General features: G+C 32.0%; 2 protein-coding genes across 2 annotated transcripts; both read right to left on the reverse strand.

The window, feature by feature from the left end:
• Positions 1–427: 427 nt before the first annotated feature.
• On the reverse strand, positions 428–4,446 carry LOC114371127 (mitochondrial import inner membrane translocase subunit TIM14-3-like). Its single transcript, XM_028328555.1, has 3 exons — positions 4,235–4,446; positions 3,532–3,704; positions 428–820 (listed from the first exon to the last, which is right to left on the reverse strand). Exons 1-3 carry the CDS (start codon positions 4,235–4,237, stop codon positions 664–666), a joined length of 333 nt encoding a protein of 110 aa, XP_028184356.1. The 5' UTR covers positions 4,238–4,446; the 3' UTR covers positions 428–663.
• Positions 4,447–6,131: 1,685 nt separating this feature from the next.
• On the reverse strand, positions 6,132–9,871 carry LOC114371125 (protein IQ-DOMAIN 1-like). The gene is made up of 6 exons (XM_028328553.1): positions 9,638–9,871; positions 8,829–8,932; positions 8,453–8,752; positions 7,884–8,105; positions 7,654–7,773; positions 6,132–7,184 (listed from the first exon to the last, which is right to left on the reverse strand). The coding sequence occupies exons 2-6, from the start codon at positions 8,904–8,906 to the stop codon at positions 6,480–6,482; spliced, it is 1,425 nt and encodes a 474-aa protein (XP_028184354.1). The 5' UTR covers positions 8,907–8,932; positions 9,638–9,871; the 3' UTR covers positions 6,132–6,479.
• Positions 9,872–13,730: the final 3,859 nt, after the last annotated feature.

Consider the following 13,730-nt stretch of genomic DNA (forward strand, 5'->3'; position numbering starts at 1 on the left):
TGTGAATTGATTGCAATTAACAGAATATTTGGTGTCAATTGGTCTTGTGATTAAATGATTAATTTCATTTATGCACAAATTTAAGCAATAGAACAAGTGAGAGAATTGTTTTCATCGATGTTGAAGATCCATCGCAATGTAACTGTTTAAAAAAGGTTTTGACATTTTGAAAATTTTATGACTTGTGAGAGTTCATACAATGGTATGTTTTAATCTTGATTATTTATGATAAGATATAATGGTTATTATTAATTTCTCTCTCCAAAAAAAAGTCTCTCACTAGATACATCTCTGAATTTTTTAAGAAATAAATAGTAACCATTATATCTTATCATAAATAATCAAAGATTAAAACACACCATCGTATGAACTCTCATAGGGGCACGAACTCAACCAGAAGGGAGACATCACCTAAAAAGGCAAGAACTGGTAGTAAAATGCGCGAGTAAAAATCAATTTTATTGATAGCAATCTTAACTTCTATAGCACATGCCAAGTTACAATGGAGCTTTATCATCCTGATACAAGCATACCCATGTTCAACTTTCTCACAATGGGACTACAAGAATTAATTAGGCGATGACCAAAAAATTAATAATTGACATCTAATGAGGACCCCGGTCTGCACTGTCAAAATGATGGAAAGAAAGGCTTGAGCAGGCTTCAAAATGCTGACCCACCACCTTTGGTCTTTCCAATTAACATATCTTTTGCTTCATTGATTTTGGATGCAAGGTAATGGCTGCCACCTGCATCTGGATGGTTTGCAACCATCACCCTCCTATGTGCTTCTTTAATCTTATCTGTTGGAGTGCGTTCCCTGAAACATGACAATTGGAAATCAGTAAGAGAAACACAAAATACATCTGCTAAAACTTTGTCAAGGGCAAGACTCGTAATAAAAATTCATATCAACCAATTGAAATTCCATTTGATGGCACAGAAAGAAAATGTAGATTAAGGGAGACACAATTCAGCTCATAAAGCCTTTTAAGCCCTTACTATGGACCAATTAGCAATCTGGCCTCTGAAAGAAATGTTTGAAATTTTATTCTTGTATTGTTATGCAATTTATAATAAATGGGCGGTATATTCCCAAATTTAAACCCAGCACCTTTTTCATCCTTACTTTCTAAGCACAGGAGGGAGCAACGGTTCAAACCGATTGAATGTGGGAATATTTTACCAATCTAGAAGGAAGGATTTAAGTTTCATAAGTCATGATTTTCATAATTTCCTAAGCAGAGAAAGTATACAATACAAGAAGACACCAATGTGGCAAAACTAAAATAATACACACACACACAAGATACAATACTGCATGTGCATACACACTAAAACAAAATCAATCAATGCCAAATATTAAACATGAAAAGAACTAAACAAATCAAACTTTTGACTAATTTCAGTTCAAATGTACTTCCACCAAACAAATTATAATCAGTAATAGTACTCATCAGTCATCACCAACTTATCACCATTTGACAAAACAAAAGCATTGAAGCTTAAAATCAGTAATCAGTATGATTGGACAGAACTACAGTCCAATCCAAACCGCATGGCAAACGAAAGATGGAAAACAAAGTCGGAAGCCAATTCTCAACAACAATTGGAGAACTAAATCTGCTTTTCTTTTCAATTGGATACAAAACTGTACAAAATATGCCCTCTACACATGCTGCAATTTGCAAATCACAACTTGCAATAGAGGCAGAGTAACTTCGAAATACGATCACAAGATTCCGTTCAAGCAAATTAAAGAGGAATGAGTAACAACATCAATTGAACAGGAATTGATAGTAAGTTCTGATTCCCTTTCTCGATTTACATGCAGTCTGAACAGATTCAGAAGTATAGCAATTGGACACTGAATAAAATGAGTGCCATGGTTACTAATCCAGGATCACAGTGCCAAGTAGCTGACCCAAGAAATGCTATAGCAAGATAGTGGATAACTGCTACGCCAAAGGCGATAGATGCATACAAAATCCATGATTTATATCATACACACATAATTGCACAAAAATAAAAAGATATGTTCATAATTAATAATAGAAAGTCATAATCTAAACCACAAGCACCAGCAATCTAAGACTTCATTTTAACAAGTCAATAACAACAAAAGCCATGTTCTAATTTGGTTGGATGATACCATGACTGTCATGAGCAATGAGAACATAGGTAAGAAGTAAAGAGAAAAATAGTAGAATTGATAGGGGAAAAAGCACAATACATCAGATACATGAACAGAAGACTGAGTTGGAAAGAGAAAAGAACAGATGCGAATTAAGGGAATATGAAATGTGAAGTGTGAAGGAAGAACACAATTTAGATTAAAAAGGGAATAGAGAACAGCAAGCCATGCTGCCTGATGTGAACATAGATCAAATGATGAAGGGGGAAAACAGGGTTCCAGCCTTACAGGAGAGCAGTGGTTCTATACAACAACAACAACAAAGCCTTTCCCCCTAGGTGAGGTTCTATAAAAAAAACAAAAATCAAGGTTCAGCAGAAATAATACCACTAAGCAGTAGGGACTGAGCTGGAAAGGAAATAGAGATCACACTTCATGTTTTCTTGTCTAACCAGAGGTAACGCTGGTTTTGTGTTGAAGATAGGAACACCCTATATATTTCTGATGTGAAAAGCGGCCAAATAATAAAGATTCCTGCATTAACGGTTTCAATAACTTAAAAAAAAGAACAACCAGAATGGCTGCATTTTACTGCAATAGTAGCTCAGCAGAATCATGGCTGCGACAGAAAAGCACTCCATGATGGAAGTCTCGGTCACCATAATGCCACAATAATGCGCTATTGACTACCTTGGTGATGTGTTCAAATTAGACAATAGATGTGCAGTTTTGAAGTTTTTTAAACACAAAGCACTGTGCCTACAAAGCACCATATCTACACCATATTGTTCCATATCTCTCAAGTCTCAACCATCTACGATATCCAATTTGTTTGATAGAAGCATAAGATGTGACGGAAAGAAGAAAGGGGAGAAGGATTTGTTTGATAGAAGCATAATGGTACAGCCTGAATATTAGAGTGCTGGTGGGAAGTTGTTATTTTGGTGCTTTATAGATATTTCTAATATTCTAACTAATGACATCAGAAGTTATATGCATTGCCGTAGAGTCCATAACAAATCAAAGACCCTTCCTGCACAGTGCACACACTTGCAAGCCGCAAGCAAGGCCAGTATTGGACATAATTAGATGGTTGTGACTGTCATGTGATTTTTCCATGAAGACACTTAACCTTTATTACATGTTGGGTACACATACATGCAGGGTTGTAAAGATATCACGAGAAAGACCAATATCTCAATTTTCAAATCAAGAAATACCATAAATTAATTCGATCAATCAATCACCCAAAATAAATGGTGGTGACAACCATCACTACAGACATCATAACATAAGCAAAATTCGATACTCCAGGCCTTTTTCTCCTTGTAGATTATCATTTCAATGCCTTAACACAAATCAACACATTAGAATCTTCAAGCAAAAATGGCAGTTACCTAACACCCAGTATAAGAGCTGCTTCCCTCCTAGTCATGGTAGCCGGGAAACCACCTTCATAAAATTTTCGCATACTCGGTGGCCTAGCCTTGAATGCTTGCCAAGCCTGGATACCATATCTACCAGCATAAGCCGCAGCCGCCACTGCAATCCCTGCCACCAATGGTGTAGCCTGTTCCAACTTCCAATTTCAGTTCCACAAACCCAAAGGCAATATCAAAATAAAAAAAACCTTATCCCCTAGACCCCTACCCTACCCTCTGCTGGTCACAGTATAGCCAGAAAAACTAAATTCCAAATTATGCTTATCAATACAACAAGAATACAAATCCATGTTCTGTTTTCTATACATCAACATAAAACCCTACCCCAAAAACCTCTCCAATCCCAGAGCCCCAAACAAAATTTGAAGACTGAAAAAAATAATTAATCCAATACAATTAACAACTTATCAAATTTGTATAAAAAATTAGGCAAAACGAAAGCGAAAATATAAAAAGGAGGACAATGAGACAAAGGGGCAAGAGGAGCTTCAAATCAAGTCAGGAGAAGGGGAAAGAATTATCCCTTTTGCAAAAAAAAACAACTTTTTTCGATCCAAAATTAAAGGGGAAGAAAACAGTTGAGAGGTTGCGAATGGTTTCCCAGTTCGAAATCGAAATAAAAGGAATGAAATTTTAAGAATAACGATGAATGGCTTACCATAACGTTAAAAAGCTTAAACGAGTGAATGGAGAATTCGACTAGGTTTTTGATTTGCCCGCAAAGAGGGTTTCAGTTGAGGAACATGAACGAAGCTTGGCTTCTTTTTTTTTTTGTATTTATATTTTTTTTCCTTTTTAATTGCCTTGCTCTGCACAACTGATTTTTCTCGTAACTTCTAGTCCAATTCTTCTGATAGATTTTTTTGCTATGAATTCTTGTGGTAGTTTACCGCCAATAATGTACTATTTAATAATCTATAACTAATTATTTATCTTTAAAATTGTAATTATTTCAACATGTTTTTTTTTATTTCTCTATTTTTTTCATATCAATTATCATAAAATTGAGGTAAATTGAGTCTGGAGACTCAGGCTTAAGACAAGCCTTAATGCTCGAAGATAACTTACAAAAGTATTAAATTTTGGAATATAAATTTATTTTTTCTTACCAACTATATTAACCTTTATTAATTGTTTCAACATGAAACATTTACTTTTTTATGATAATATGAAATATTTACTTAAATTTGAATATATATTTTAAAAAATAAAGGATAACAAAGATTGGAATTTTGTTATGCTATGAATTTAATTTTGATATATTGACAAAACAATTATAATTTAAATTAATTAAAAATTTTCTTATATATAATTTTAAGATATTTATATAAATATAATAATTTTATCTACAATTAAATAAAAATATAAAATATTTATATTAATGTATTCTTATTAAATTCTAAAATTATTTATCAATATATTAACTTGTTTATGTTTAGAGGCGATAACAAATTACCTAATTATAGATCAATTCGTTACAAGTCACACTATCTATGTTAAATCAAGCTAAAAAAAACTCGAATTCAACTTATACTTCTAAAATAAAATCCAAACTTGATTTTTGCATATTTTTAATTTTTTATTAAGACAAAATTAATCATTATCAAATCAAGTTAAAACGTCATGAGTTAATTTTGGTTCAAAATTTTAAATTAAAGTCTTATATTCAATTAAATGGGTTCGATACCAACTCAATTCAAGTTATGTATTATTTACTTTTATTGTTAAAAGAATAGTTCTAATATTTATAAAAAAAATAATATTTTAATATATTGTTTTAACATAAGTTATAAGTAAGATCGACCTAACATATTGATAGTGTATATGTTTAATATAAATATATTAATACTAAAGAATTTATTTTTTGATATACTTAATGCAAGGGCTTGAGTCGCCTCACCCTTAAACTAACCCTAATTATAAGAATATATATGGATTGAACTTCACTAAACTTGGAACCCAAATCAATTTAAACACTTTGATTTGAGTTAGAGTAGGATTTCGATAAAAAAAAAATTAGGAGAAAAATAAAACAATAGAAAAAGAGATCAGCTACCCTTAGAAAAATAACTCATTAGCTGAACCAAAAGGTATTACATCATCGGGTCGAATTTAATCCAAGTAACATTAAAATTTAGATCAATGTGTGAAGGTTGGGTGAGATTCATAGGTTACCCAAACCCATGAACACCACTAATAACTTGATTAAAATCCAATATAAAACATTGAAAATCATAATTTGGTTGAATCAAGCAATGCTCACTGAAATATTTATAATAAATAAAAAGTATGTTATTTTGTAAAAATGACAAGTTGTCATGAAAACTTCGGTCCTCCAAGGTCCATTGTGGAGGAAGTAGGAACTTAGTTTTTCATTTGAGATTTATTGAAATACATTTGCATATAGATTACCCAGGGATGAGACCTGTGTACAAAGCAATTTTTCTTGGGTCTGTTCACAAATTCTCTGCTCCGGATCATACAGCATAACGGTCCAAGAAAGCCATACACAACATAAATATCATAGATTACCAAACATAGTAACATCTAAGAAATGAGACAATGAAATTAAATATACATTTTATATCACATGTAAGAATCAATAGTAACAGAAAGATACTGGGGAAGCTCCGAAAGGCTTCTAACTTTGTCCATAATACTATCATGAATCACACCTTTCAACTTCTCAGTGCAAATTGTGAGCTACATGAGAATACAAATAGATAAAATGTAGAAGGTAAAACAGTTTTCACCCCCAAACCAATAGCCTCCAAGAAATCACAAGATTGAGATACACATGATAAATAAATAAAGGAACAATTCAAATGAACTTTTGTCTTATTTTTTGCCATGGCATTTCAAATGCTTGCTTGCATTGCATCATTTTTTCTGTGGCTACATAATCAACCAGCCACACCATTTCCCACAGTGATTTCAGCATTGAAGCTGCTTTCTACCTTTGGTGGACCTGAATGCCTCCTTGGCCTAGCAGGCGAAGCTGGGAAAGAAAGACGTTTCTTTGCAGTCCCGGAGGACCCTTTTTCTGGTGTTCCGTATTCTGCTGCTAATGGACTTTGCATCCGGGACTTGGCTTTCGCAGATTTAGTTGGCACCATGTAACTTGGAATAGATGGAGAGCTTGCAAGGCTTTCGTCATCTCCAACTATCGATCCAGCAATGGAGTGCCTCCGCGGCCGCTCTGACTGCACGCTTATCATGCTTTTGGTGTCATCATCTATAGCCAAGATATCCTTAGGACTTGCTTTCTTCAGTTTCTTAGCAACTGCTGGAGAAGGTGGCTTGGGAGGATTTGAATGGGATTGGGAATGCGACTCGAAGTTAGGTGAGCCTGGATTTTGGCTGGCTGTTGGAGAATGCTTCTCAGAATTGAGCTGAAACTTAGCAAATGCTTTGCTGATTTCAGCACTGGTAATGCCACGGCTAGAACTTCTTAGAGATTTATTGCCATTCTTCTCTTTCTCCATCTGGCTATGGCTCTCCCAGGGCCGGGCTGCCGTCCATCGTTCCAACCAACTCCAACCCCAGGCTGGATTGGTTGGATCCATGAACATTGGGTTTATAGATCTTGATGCATTCTTCCAGTTATGCTGTCAAGATATAAACATTTTTATTTATTTAATTAAGGTCAAACTTTGAAGCTTAATTTGTTCAAAATGTCAAGGAACTCAAACTAGTAGCCATATTCTTATTTTAGTTCTTTATACTATGTGTTATTTTGTAAGGAGTGTTAGCAACACACTCTCTTTATATTACACTCTCACCTATTGGCTGAAATTCATGTGGATCCCCCTAATTCGGGAATTGGACCCACCAAACGAGGAATGTGACTCACATATTTAGTGGGACCTGCATGAATTTCAACAATTGAGAGTGTATTGAAAAGAAAGTATTAAAGAGTGTGTTGCTAGCATCTCTTGTTTATAATATAACAGACTAAGTCAATTTTCCTATGATCTTCAAGTTCACCAACAATTTGCTTTCATTTATTTTTTTCATTTGTTTGTTTCACTATCCTTATCCTAACAAATGTAAATTCATAAGAGAAATAAAAAAAACCTGATGAGAGAATGAATAAGCCATTGCTCTTTCTCTTCTCATAGAAGCTTCATACTTGCTCAGTAACTTGGCTTCAACTTGTTCTTTTGATTGTACGCTGTCATCCCATTCCTCCCCAAGCTGTTATGAGAATTTGAAATAATTTAAAAGCATCCCAAAATTCATACGCTAAAACTTTCATGTCAATAGATTAACATTTGAAAATATATCAAGGAAAATGAAACACAGACCCGCATGCTCTCTAGCTCTTTTGCGTGCTTCTGTAAGAGCTGTTTTTGTAGTGCTTGATTCTCCTCTAACATCCTGAGCCTCCTAGAACGAATCTGAGTTTGCAAATGAGCAAAAGTCTGCATAGAACGGAGGGTGCTAATGGCTTGACGTTTCACCACTGGCCCTTCCATCAGTGATCTCAACCTGACCAACCCCCTTAAAGCCCGCAATGCTCTTCTTGCCTAAATGATTTTAAAAGAAAATTCAGCTTAAAAGTAGTTTAGCATTGAATCAAAAAGCTTTCTTTTGCAGCAACTATTGATTACTTACCATGTATGACCTTAAAACATAACATAACTAAGTAGGACATTTAGTAAATATAAGATTTTTATATGGATTCACATTTAAAGAGTTTGAATTTGATCAACTGTAAGTGTACAATAAACAATAAAGTGCTATATTACTATTGTAACTGAGGTTTTTCACTTGTAGTAAAAACATTCAACAGATAAATGGTAAGTTGGAGGCTGAAAAAAATAGATGAATGAATTAAGTTACATTGGTTTCAATAAAAAGTTGCAAAACATACCAAGTATCCACGAAAAGCTTTTTGAATCCTGATTGCTGCCATTTCTTCTGTTGGTTTATTGTCAAACTGAACAATTGTTGTGGCTTGAACCTCAGCAGCTGCTGTCTGAACTGCAAGAACAGGTTCCTCAGCATCCACTGCAGTTGCAACTTCAACCCGATCATGGTTGATTTCACTCTCGACATGAGTTAAAATAATCTCAGGTAGAGGAAGAGGTGGTGCATTATCAGATTGTGAGGTTGATTCTGAAGTCTGCAATTTTTGCTTCTGAAACCATTTCTTCTTTGATCTACTTGAATTCTGCAAAAGCAGTTGCTAACAGAATAAGGAACATCCTGGATACCTGAGATAGGTTAAATATAAATTTTATCTTAACCTGATCGTTCTTCTCCTTTGGCTCAGGGCTTAGAGCTTTCTTCATAGTAGAAAACCAACTATTTCCTTTCCTCCCCATTTTCTTCGCATTCCTCACTTTGAGCCCTTTATACAGAAAATATGTAAATTTCAAGATATCATACCTCACAAGTCACAAAGCAAAAAAAAAAAAAATCACGGATTCATCTTGCGTTTGAATAGGAGATCCAGTGGCATTAGCTGACATTATTAAATACTATTAGAACTATGAAATTTGATACTGAAAATGACAGAGTCTCATAAATTATGTAAGCCTCTTAGCTCTTAAAGAAAAAGGAAATGAGGAATTAGCTTCTGGCTTCTACTAGAGAAAATCACCATCAAGGGATGGAGAAAAAGAGGGAAAAGTTAACTCAAATTATGAGCAATTCAAAATCCTAATCCCTAAAGGAATCTAAATATCATCTATATAAACAAAGTATAATTTGAAATCTTCATTCTCCGAATAATGTTGAATCCAACAGTATGAACAACTTAGTTATCTTCCTTAAGTAACACATAGAATGCAGATTTATCTACTCAAAATAGAATTTCCAGTCAAAATTGTACAACACCCTGGTTGCTAAAACTTCAACAATTTTCACCAAACCAAAACAAAGAAAGAAATTAAAGAACTTTAAACATTAAACAACCCCCACCAACATTTAATTGCATAGAAAAGAGGAAATGGGAAAGTGCAAAAATAGCAATTTTTCTTAAAAATTGAAAAAGGGGGGGGGGGGGGGGGGCGGTTCCAAAGTCCAAGGAAGATGAAAAAATGAATGAGAGTACCTGAAGTGAAACCAAAGAGACAGACAGATCTCAAATCAAAATAGGTTGTAGCAATTTGTTCTTCTGGGGCCTATGTATGTCTCTGAAAACAAAAGGGAACAAAAAAGATGAGAACTTGGAGATTACGCTTCTCTTGCACTATCTAAATTCTATCTCCCCTGTAAAGGGAGGGAAATGCAATGAGATCTTGAGAAGAAGGGACAAAGGGTCTCTCAATGATAAGAGAATATGGAAAGAGAAACCAGCTGGTTCAGCAAATACTGTGACCCCACCACAATAGTACTTGTGTTAATTAAGGACAGTGGACCCCACTCAGTTACCATGAATTCGTGAAAACTGAAAACACCCTTCTTTTCTGTCCAAGGTGGTTGTTTTGTGCGTTTAGTTTAGTTACCCTTGTTAACCGTGTGTCCCATGATCAATGATGACCCCTTTCTGTGGATGTTGATGTTGCTTCCACTTATGACAGTGTTTGGTTCTTGGTTGCCAGTTGCCACTGGCAGTGGCATTATAATTCATGTTTTTCATTCATTCTTTTTTTTTTTTCTCTCTCTCTCTGCTCTTCGCTGTTTTTGTTTTTGTCTTGTCTACTTTCTCATTAAACCATTTAACTGTTTTTCTTTGTCTTGATTATTTTATTTTCTTATAAATTTTTGTTTAAGATATTATCCAACATTAAACAAAAATATTTTTTAAATAAACAAAAATATTTTTTAAATAAAAATTTAAACTTTCATTCATCACATTATATCCGAACCCACTCAATTCTTGTCTTAACGGTTGGTTGCATAGATTTTTCATTGTTCATATAGCTTAAGTTATCAATGTCTCTTGTTTTGTTTATTCATGTAACAACAAACCCTCAACAAATCTTCAAAAGTTTTAATTATCAAACCACTTCCTTCTTTTTTACAAGCAATTATCAAATCAGTTCCTAACTTCTTATAATATTTAAATGAGTAAATACCGACCGCGATTTGTCAATGCAAGAGTCTAATGTAAAAAAGAGTTATTACATTTTCATTCAATTTATTATGGATAGTAAATTTATAATTTTTATAATAATTTTTTTAAAATCATATCTATTATAGTTTTTAATTGGTAGATAAGGTATAAAATTTACACTAATAATAAAAATTAAATTATCTTTTTTATGACAAAAACAATAATTATATTTAAATCATCACTATATTATTTTTTGAAAATCTCATTAAATTATTTTAAAAAAATCATTGGTAGTCTCTCAAAGACTTAAAATATTATCATATATCAGTCTTTATAAAGGATTAAGCCGGTAAGAAAATGAAAATTTGAAAGTCTAGTTCATTGACAGAGTAAATCTATGAGGAAAAAAATTAAAATATGATCATATTAATTCACATGAAAAATTAAACTAAAATAATGATAAAATAAATGTTTAAGAATTAATTTAATAAAAAATATTTCTTAACAAACTAATTCAGTAATGAAATGATTGATTAATGTATGACTAGTGATCGAAAACACATACATTTCGTACTTGTGCATTTGTATTTTTATTTTATTATTGTATTTTTTCGTTAATAAAGAAAATGACATTTTAAGATTTAATTTAAAAAATCTCAAGATGAAGAATTTTGAAATTTAGTGTGTTGTAACTTATTAAAACTCTACCTTGTTAAAATATCTGACGTACAAGATAAAAACTAGATTCCTTGCTTCCTTTCTTTCTTTCCTTTTTCATACGAATAAGTAGACTTTTTTGCGTTTTCTTGTTCACGTAACAAAATAATTTTGAGGAACTTTGCTTTTGCTTTTAGCCTACTAAACGAGATTACTATCTAAAGTGAAAAGTTCTCATTAGCGGCGATAACTTACCAACACACCATTCTGAAAACGTGTAATTCATAAACTACTCGTTAAGCTTATATGACCAGCGATTTGTGAACGACAACCTTATCACACAATTTCGGATCTTTTAATTACACCTAAACACCTTAATGACCTTTTTTATTTTTTTAACCATAATTAAGAATTAAACCTTAAGTTCAAGGACTAATAACATATTTAAATTATTATAAACTCTTGATATTATTCTTACAAATAAAAAAATCTTAAATTTTCATGTATAGTTAGACACTTTATCCATTTATAAGAAATCAAACTCAGATAAAATCTACAATAACTTAAATATAGTTCAACCAAACGTTGTTTTAGTAGCCACATGGATGGTCAAACAAGATCATTGAGGAACATGCAAGCCAGGTGGCAAGAGACAACTGGGCAAACAGGAGTTAGAATGAACCACTCTGGAAGGCATGGTTGGTAGCTTAATTTGTTAGAAGAAAATGCCCTAACTATTTTGTCGGTGATGTTTTTTAGCACAATATTCTATTCCTCCATCCGTTTATTTTTTGTTTGTGGTGTTAGCATAAATAAAGCCAAATTACCAAATATCTACAAAGAACAAAAGGCCAAATTACTGAATGATGATTAATCAAAACCGTGGGGCTACACTTGTTCCAGCTTACATCTTGATTAATAATAATAGCTAGCAACGATAATAATTATAAATAATGATTTGAAGTTAATAGAATTTTCATGACTAATTGTGTGACTTTTTTTTTAAGGTGGTTATGTGGGATTTATTAATTGGTGCAGTTGTATTAAGAGTATATAACCACCAGAGGTGTCGATATTCCATTAATTACTTGATCTTTTTATAGGCTAAATTGTGTCCATTTTATGTAATTTTATTGGCAAACTTGAATCGAACTAGTCCAATCATAAAAATATTAGTTCGAGTTAGATTAATTGGATATAAATATTTAAAAAATATTTTTTATTTTATAAAAAAATTATAACAACATTTTGTTTTCACCTAGAGTTATATAAATATATAATGATTAAATATCTTTCAAAGAGGCCAAATTATAGCAATATTTAATTAATAGAAGAAATTATTTTAATATTAATATAAAATTTTTATTTTAAATAAAAAATAAAAAATAAAATAATATATTATAATATTAGCAACAGAAAACATAAATACAATCAAGATAGAAATAAAAATAACATATAAAATAATCAAGGGTAGGTTAATTTAATAGTTTAATAAACTATAACAAAAAAAATATTTTTGTATTTAATAATTTAATATATATAAAGGCAATGACCCTCTTTACATATTTCTTATTCCTAACTCACCCTTTAATATATATAATTGTTTTTATTTTCTTCATTCAAGATATAAATGATGTCACTTATCTTAAAAAAAAAAAAACTGTTATCACTATATTCTTTAATTTTATTCTTTATCTTTTAAAAAATAAACATAGAGGCACAAAATGTTTCTTTTTAATTAATATATGATAAATTTACTTTGATTTTATGGGTAAAATTAGATCGGGTCACGGGTTAAAAAACTTATTATTCAACCCATACATTTAGCGGGTGTATGCCTCATAAATTTCACAAAATTTTCTCCAAGCTGGAAAAAAAGGTAAAGAAGATGCTACTTCAAATTTTGCCCTAGCATATGAGGAAATCCAAATTTTGGGGAAGTGTTTGAACTTTGAAGAACATATCGAAGATGATCGTGTAAAAGATAAGTTTCTTTGCTCGTTGACTTTGAGTTTTATTATTTACTTGTGTTTTTTACAATTCAAATGATTTAGACATTGCGAGTATTAATGGGTTATGAGAAGCAAATATGTTTAAAAAGACAAAAAATGAACATTTGGAAGCTGGAGCACGCCCACAAAGCACATGTGTCATAAAGGACTATTGAATAAGACAAGAGTTTAAATGGACTTGGATGTGGACAAGAAAGATGGTATAACCATGATCCAGGAGGAAAAAATAAAATTTAAATACAATATGATAGCAACTGTTGACTTTGTTTTTTTTTATTAAAAATACTAACATTTTATTCTGGTAATTGCTGTCTAATTTTGATGATTAAAATTAATACTAATTGTTAGATGAAATGCCAATTTTAATTAGATAAGAATAACAACAGTATCTTTATATCTAATTTTTAAAAAAAAAGAAAGAAAAAAGAGAAAAAGAAACAGCTATGACAAGTTAAATGATAAAAAGACAAGCAAGTCAT

The sequence above is a fragment of the Glycine soja genome, chromosome 10, assembly GCF_004193775.1.
Source record: "Glycine soja cultivar W05 chromosome 10, ASM419377v2, whole genome shotgun sequence".
Classification (NCBI taxonomy): domain Eukaryota; kingdom Viridiplantae; phylum Streptophyta; class Magnoliopsida; order Fabales; family Fabaceae; genus Glycine; species Glycine soja.

Excerpts from the sequence above, each read along its gene's own strand:
- LOC114371127 (XM_028328555.1), bottom strand. Across the intron at positions 821-3,531 it reads GCTCTTATACTGGGTGTTAG|GGAACGCACTCCAACAGATA; the intron begins GTAACTGCCATT and ends GTCATGTTTCAG.
- LOC114371125 (XM_028328553.1), bottom strand. The coding sequence starts at position 8,906 with ATGGGGAGGAAAGGAAATAGTTGGTTTTCTACTATGAAGAAAGCTCTA. Across the intron at positions 8,753-8,828 it reads CAAAGGAGAAGAACGATCAG|AATTCAAGTAGATCAAAGAA; the intron begins GTTAAGATAAAA and ends CTGCTTTTGCAG. Across the intron at positions 7,185-7,653 it reads CTTATTCATTCTCTCATCAG|CATAACTGGAAGAATGCATC; the intron begins GTTTTTTTTATT and ends ATATCTTGACAG.